The sequence below is a fragment of the Opisthocomus hoazin genome, chromosome 20 (assembly GCF_030867145.1).
Source record: "Opisthocomus hoazin isolate bOpiHoa1 chromosome 20, bOpiHoa1.hap1, whole genome shotgun sequence".
In the NCBI taxonomy this organism is placed as follows: Eukaryota; Metazoa; Chordata; class Aves; order Opisthocomiformes; family Opisthocomidae; genus Opisthocomus; species Opisthocomus hoazin.
This window is the reverse complement of record NC_134433.1, coordinates 10,850,555-10,857,832: the sequence shown is the minus strand read 5'-3', so window position 1 is coordinate 10,857,832 and position 7,278 is coordinate 10,850,555. Positions and strand designations below refer to the sequence as shown.

General features: G+C 53.8%; 1 protein-coding gene across 1 annotated transcript; it reads left to right on the top strand.

Annotated features, from left to right (window-relative positions):
• Positions 1–3,989: 3,989 nt before the first annotated feature.
• Positions 3,990–6,433, top strand: CHCHD2 (coiled-coil-helix-coiled-coil-helix domain containing 2). Its single transcript, XM_075440418.1, has 4 exons — positions 3,990–4,168; positions 4,667–4,913; positions 5,490–5,652; positions 6,111–6,433. The coding sequence occupies exons 1-4, from the start codon at positions 4,119–4,121 to the stop codon at positions 6,119–6,121; spliced, it is 471 nt and encodes a 156-aa protein (XP_075296533.1). The 5' UTR covers positions 3,990–4,118; the 3' UTR covers positions 6,122–6,433.
• Positions 6,434–7,278: the final 845 nt, after the last annotated feature.

Below are 7,278 nucleotides of genomic sequence, written 5' to 3'. Positions count from 1 at the left end.
AGCCCGCGACGCGCGCCCGGCGAGCCGCGCACGCGCGCCCGCAGCCCATTGGCTCGCTGGGCGGGCGCGCCCCTCCCGCCCCGCCCCGTCGACCGCGCCGGACGTGGCGCTCCGCGACGACGTCACGTCAGGCCGGGGCGGGGGAAGAGGGGGCGTGGCGCGGCGGGCGGTTGTGGCGCCGCCTGGCGGCCAGCGGGCGGCACTGCGGCGTGCCCCCTCCCCACCCCACCCCCGGCCCCGAATTCAGCGGGAAAATCAGACTTTTTCCCCCCTTTTTCCTCAGATCTGGGGCGCGGGGGGCGACGCTGGTCTCTCGGGCAGGTGCTGCAGTGAGCGCTCCAGGGTTTTTCCGTGATTCTGGAGAGAATGAGCCAAAGCCGCGGCCTGCAGCCACAGAGCCCAGCTGGTGCCTCCCGAGTAGAGCGACCTGGCCGAGGGCCTGCTGCCTTCCCAGAGGTTATCAGGAGATTTTCTGGGGGGCATCATTCGGACAAGCGAGACAAAAAGCGCATTAAAAATGTGTTTTTTCCTAGCGCACACCATAGCCTGGAGCTCCGCGATGGATTCCCCCAAGCGCCCCTCAGCCGTATCTCTGGAAGAGCACGCCTCGCACTTGAGCATCGGGATTTCATCATCTGTTTCCCAGATCTGGGATCACATTCGCATCACACCTCTAAAAATAGCCGGCAGACCTGCGAGTCAACAGCGCTGCTGGAATCAGACGGGTACAACCAACGACAACCAGGGCTGGGTCTGCTTTCGCACAGCTCCGCAGCACCAGTCCTTGTCTGGCTGTAGCTTAAGAACCAGCTGATGTCTCTGCTCTACCAACACGAAGTCATACAGCAGCTGAAGATAAAATAATCGTTGCTTACTTCAAGCACCCACCATAGCCACCATTGTTGCTTTATTTTGAGGATGGCCACCGGCCATTTGTTCTCCTCCCCTTCCCCATTTCCTCGCACGTGCACTGTTGCTGGGCATGAGCAGACGGAAAAGCGAGTCGGTATAAAACGAAGCTCCGCGAGTTTTCCCAGGGAAGGCAGGAGGACCAAGCACAATGGCAGCATTCATTCATGTCGCCAGCTACACCATCCCTGCCTTCATTGTTCTGCAAAACAAAACAAATTCAGAGATGTGTTGCAAAATGACTTCAGCGACAGGAAGGAATCCCTCTGCCAGCAATAAATGGGAAATGGAAAAGTATTCATTCAAAAGAGTTGAGAAAATCATTAATCAATAGTTGCTAGCACATAAACTAAATTTAAAATCTCCTGTCTATGCTGTGCCTTCTGCTATCAGTGGGAACAAGGGAGAGGGACAACGGAAGATGAGTGGAGATGCCTAAGACAGAAGGGGGCAACAGAAAAATGACAGATGTACTAAAGCTGCAGGAAAACAAACCACCCCATCTCATATATTTACAGCCTGGTGCTTAAAAAAGATGAGGTCTACTCAAAGCTTTTCCTTTTTGTCAACCAAATGGACGCCATGGGACGCTGGGCCCTGGGAGCATGGCTCGGGCTGGCCGCAGCGGGTGCAGGAGCAGGACTGAGCTCGGCCATGCCCTGCCCTGCCTCTGAGCCGCTCGGCCTTACTGCGGGAGCCATCCACCCGGCCGGCTGCAGGAGAGTGCCAAATCCCAAGGGAATTACTTCCTGCCTGTCTGGAGTGCAAAACTCGTAATGCTTCATAGAATCATTACGGTTGGAAAAGTCCTCTCAGATCATCAAGTCCAACCGCCACCCCGTCACCACCGTGCCTGCTACGCACCCACCGGCATTTGACACAACCCCAAGCCCAGAGCTGCTGAGGATCAGCCGGAATAGAGGGAGGCCAAGAGCAGAAGAACCGGACAGAAGCGGTGTGCAGAGACGAGCTCCTGCAGCAACGCCAGCGGTCTGAACTTACGCGATGCCACTGTTCTGAATATCATATATTGTTTATAGTTATTTCCTAATAATTTCTACACCAACAGTGACTGCTTTTCTGACCAAAGCTTTGCTTTTGGATTGTCATTGCTATATAAACTCACAATATTGACGCTTCCTTCACCGGACAATAGTTACATCCCCTTACATTCAAGATGTTGAAATGACTGGTAGCGACCTCCCTTACAACTGAAGAAGTTGTAAACATGCAATTTTTTGCCATGACAATGGCTTTATAATGCAGTGATCATGTTGCAGGGCAGCAATTGCATTTTGTGGATGAACGTGTGTATAGGTACCCTTAAGGATAAACAGCAAGGTGCTTGCTTATAATGGGAAATGGAGGTGTTTGAAATTTCACTTTCTTTTGAGCCTAATTTGAGAGTTTATTAACTCGTTAGGTCTAATCCTGCGCACGTTAGTCATGTGGACCCTTCTCAATGGGTTTCAGATCAGGAAAAAACCCAAACGACTTGTGTGCTGTATTAACTGAGTAAGCAGGCATCAGATTCCAGCAGAACAGTTTTACCACTGGTACAGCTGGACTCAGGTAGTAAACTCTAGGGACATATTTTAATTATATTCTAAGTTATATGACATGACTTGTGCCCTTCTCCTTACCCTTCTTAAATAACAGTTTTCTAAAGCTCTGCTAAGATTCATAACTCATAGCATCTTCCAATAATCATTTGTGTTTTGTCTAAAGAACTCCCTCCATTTAACAAAGTGCAGTGCCATTCGCTGTACTGTAACAGCTCTGAACCTAGTATCATGACTACACAGTAGAAGGCCTGAGTTTTATTCTCTTCCATTTGCTATTTTTATTGTGTTCCCTTCCCTACACAACGCAACACCCGTCTTTTCAAGCCATCTTTCACCATCTGTCCACAAACCTCCCAGCCTTCTTTTTCCTTTTTTTTTTTTTTCAAAAAAAAAAAGAGCTGCCACCTTCCAAACCCTGATTGAGGAGTGCAGACCCACCCGCAGGGACAGCCGGGGCAGGATCAGGCCTGGCTGGAGCAACTGGCGACTGCGGTGCTGGAGTGAGTTATCCCACGGTACAGATGCTGTGCATAAAAACAGTGAATTAATTAATACATTAATTTAAAAAGACATCCCTCAGAATACAGGCAATGCCTCGAAAAACACAAACCTGCAGAGCCCGTTGATGCCATGAAAAGCCAGAGTTGCAGACCCAACACTCAGAGGGCTATTAAGCAGGTATTTATTTATTTATTGCAGCGCCGGGCACACGGGGGATCTCTCCTCCAAACGTGCGTGCCAAGCACCCTGTCATTTCAGGTTAAATACAGTCACAGTATACATATTCATTATATTTCCGAGAAATGCTTAGCATATTGATTTTTCCAATAACTAATTAGCATATATTAATGTCTTTCACGCATATCTGTTAGCGTCCTCGGGTGGTCTTTGGGGGTCCTAAGATGAAGGCTTATACTCCTCATCACAGTGTCCGCTGGCTGACCTTTGTTTCTGAGCAGACTCAGTTCTAAGATCAGTTTACCGTGTCCTTCCAGGCTGTTTTGTTCTGGTCTCATTGCCCTCTTGGTGCCTATTTATCTCTGCAGCTTGGTGTATCTGCCCTCCCAAGGCTGAGCTGTCCAAATAACATTATTTAGGGGTCTCTCTATCTTAAGAGCTTTCCTGTCTTCTCACAACAGCAAGGACCTACTTTAGTTTAATTACAATCGCTCTGGCAAGTGGCAATTTTACATTTACGGGTATCACCGTGCGGCCCGGGCCGGTGGTCTGGTGCCTGGCACTGAGGGGGCCGGGAGGTGCCCTGGCTCCTCTCCGGGTGGAAACCCCAGCCTTTTGGGCGCGACGCAGCAACTCGGGGAGAGGCCGAAGGGCTTTTAGCAGCTCCTTCACGGTGCCCGCCTGCCGCCTCCGGGCCTCCCCAGCGGGGCAGGCCCGCGTTTCGACGCGGTTTAACCGCCTCTTTTCACACAGGGGCCATGAGGAGGCCATGGCGGAGCGCCTCAGGCGGGCGGGGGAGAGGGCGGGGCCTGCGCAAGCACCGCCCTCCCCGGCTCAGCGCGCTACGGCCGTGACGCAGGCGCGCGGCGGGTGTTGGGTGACCTTCAGCGGCGCGGCCGGCGGGTCTGGGCCCCGTCCGATCTCCTCAGCCACCTCGCCTCGTCCGTCCCGTCCCGTCCCGCCGCCATGCCGAGGGGCGGCCGGAGCCGCACGTCCCGCGTGGCACCGCCCGCCAGGTGAGGGCCGCTGGGCGCCTTCTCCGCTCCCCTCTCCCCCGCCCCGTGTAGGCCGCAGAGGCCCTGCCGCCATTGCGGGGCCGGGTGGCTCACCGCGGGGGGGGGGGGGGGTGGTTGGCCCCGCTGCTTTGAGCTCGATGCAGCGGGATCGGCGCGTTGCGGGGAGGGAAGGGGAGCTCCTCAGCGCTCGCTGCGCCGCAGGGCCCGGCCATCCGGCGCCTGAGCGCTGAGGCCCCGTCTGATCCGCCATTTTTAGCTTGTATCTGACTTCCCGCAGCCCTTTGGGGTGTGGGGCGGCGGCTGGTCTTTAAAACAGCCCCAAGGCAGCCCGTAAACCTTCCTCTGTTGTGCATAAATCACCAGAACGCTTAGTTCTTGCTGTCAACTGCAGGGTGTAACGAGGAGGAACTGCGGGTGCTTGCACCCTGCACCCGGGCGGCCTCTGCCCGGTTTGAGTTGGGAGCGGTGACGGGAGGTTTCTCTTTATGTTCCTTGCAGTCGGGCGCCACAAATGAGAGCTGCGTCGCCGGCTCCTGCTGCTCGGGCGCCTGTCCCAGCAGCGGCACCGGCTTCTGCTGTGGCTGCTCCGGCACCAAAGCAGCCTGGGCTGATGGCACAGATGGCTACCACCGCTGCCGGAGTCGCCGTGGGCTCTGCTGTCGGCCATACCATAGGTCATGCGCTTACAGGAGGATTTGGTGGAGGAAGCAGCTCTGAAGCTGCGAGGCCTGATATTACTTACCAGGTAAGAGAAAGCCCAGCTGGACACCAACTAATGAGACACAGTTAACTTGGGACATCAGTTATGTGTAGGCTGATGTCATTGCTGTAGACATAAAGACCACACACATTGTGGCTGGGAAAACTGGGGTGACTTTACTGGCTCAGTCTCCAGAGTAACAACCACAGTGACCTTGAGCATCTTAAAGGTAGCTCAAAGGAACACATGAGTAATATGTGCTCGTGGTAGTGTTGTTTTAGACAGTACTACCCCTCTGATTCAGACAGGACTTCAGTGTTCCAGGTCAGGTGATGGTAAGGTCTGTTGCAAGACCTTTATGTTCTGCTCAAACATTAACAGGACACTGTTACCTCGCCCAGATGCTCTCCAGAGTTGCCTGAGTGTTCATAACTTAAAAAACTGTTCTGAATGTGTCGTGCTGCTGGTGGAAACTATTTTGCACTTCAGCCCATTACTTATTTTCCATTTAAGTAGTAACAGAACATTTTGACTGAAACACAGGGAAGAAATACACAGCAAGCAGTACTGGGGGGTGCGGCTGCGCTGCCAGGGCGCTGACGGCGGTGTCTGCCCTTTCAGGAGCCGCAGGCAGCACAGCCTGCCTACCCCCAGCAGCAGCAGTCGCAGTTTGGTCCTTGCCAGTATGAGATGAAGCAATTCCTGGAATGTGCGCAGAACCAGACGGACCTCAAGCTGTGCGAGGGCTTCAGTGAAGTACTGAAGCAATGCAGGTTTGCTAATGGTAAGTACACAGTGCTGCCAGGCAGCTGCCGAATGAGCTAAGCGGTAAAATTATTGAGACAGAGCACGTGCACTGGAGTCGGCTAAAGCAAGCTGCTGTTGATCTGATCCTGCACGTGTAGCTGGAGGTGGTGGGGCGGAGGGAGTGTGAATTCCTGAAGCCGGGCTGGTGCGTGGGCTGAAGCGGGCAGCTCGGGGGAGTGGTGGCAGCAGGCCTGGAGGATCAGCATAGCCTTGGTGGCCTGTAGCAACCGCCTGTTCGGCACAACTGACCTGGGGGAGAGGAGACTGCCCAGTGCTGGTGTCCGGGAGGACTGCTGGTGTGCAGCTCAGCACTTCCCAGCAAACGGACGAGGGGAGAGATAACACCCTAACATGTACCCCTGCCTTACAGCAAGGAAGACCACCTGCCATTTAGGGGTTCAAAATTTGTAACTGTGATAACTCCTTACCTTACAGGTTTGGCCTAAGCCTTCAGAACAAGGTTGCTGGAGACCATCTTAGAAGAACTGACCTATGAATGAAAAAAAGCTTCAGTAATAAAGTCTAAAGCTGTCTGGTATCTTGTTAGTTCATGTATTCACACTGTTGTCCTCCCCGTGGCTTGATTCCTCCCATAGCCGCTACAGATGTGATAAACTTACAGCAGCAAATTGATTTAGCACAAAATGGAAGAATGAACAATAAAGCAGAATGAGCTAATTTGGGTTAACGGGCTTGCTGATCGTTGTGTTGAATGTAAGCGATATGGTGTATAAATAAACTTCTCTAGAAGTACCTTGCTTCAGTGGACTTGGGAGTTGAGTCTGAAGGGTGAGCAGGCGAGAACCGATCCTGGCAGGCTGCTGAAGGGCTGGAGCTGCAGGAGCTCAGAACATCCGTAGCTTGGCGGTTACCAGACTCCTGCTTCAGCGTTTGAACTCCACTGCTGATCGAAATACGTAGTGACGAGGGAGGCTGTGTTTGGGTCCATGCTGGTCTGCGTGCAGTGGTCCCTGTTCCCCAACTGCCTCCTGTCCTGTCTTTAAAAACAAGCTCGTCTCAGATTCAAGAGATTCTGAGAAACATCTTCCCCTCCGCTGAGAGGATCCCCGTGGTCGGCCGTTACCTGAGCAACCCTGGGCTCCATCCCGCAGCCGTGTGCTTCTGAGGTGACGCTTTCCTACACCAGACTCGCAGTTCCCAGTAAGGCGAGCCGAGGCTGCTGGTTTCCCTCCCTCCATCTTGCGGTGGGAGTCGCGGACCGGCCCATCAGGAGGTGGTGCCACAGGCTGCCGCGGCCTTCTCCTCCTCGGCCCTGCCGCAGGCAGGTGACAAGGCTGCTGCTGCTGCCACGTGAAGAAAAAATAATCATCTCCATTTAAAAAGTATTTGCAAGTGCAAGCCCTCTTTTCCATCAGAGGGAGCAGCCGGTTCATGCTCTGCTAAAATAAAATACCTGGAGCCTGCAGAGTAAGCGCTGCAGGGGTGGGGTAAGCCCTGCGCAGCGCAGGGAGGGCTGTGAGGACGGACGGACGGCGTGTTCTCACGGACAGCGGCGGGGAGCAGCCCTGCACTGAAAAGCGCAAGTCCCGTTACCGATACTTGCATAGCGTGACCTGTATTTCCCGCACTGCCGTTGTGCTGT

Bases quoted from the DNA above. Each gene is read 5' to 3' on its own strand.
- CHCHD2 (XM_075440418.1), top strand. From the start codon at position 4,119: ATGCCGAGGGGCGGCCGGAGCCGCACGTCCCGCGTGGCACCGCCCGCC. The intron at 4,169-4,666 runs GTGAGGGCCGCT...TGTTCCTTGCAG, and splicing joins CGCGTGGCACCGCCCGCCAG to TCGGGCGCCACAAATGAGAG. The intron at 4,914-5,489 runs GTAAGAGAAAGC...CTGCCCTTTCAG, and splicing joins GGCCTGATATTACTTACCAG to GAGCCGCAGGCAGCACAGCC.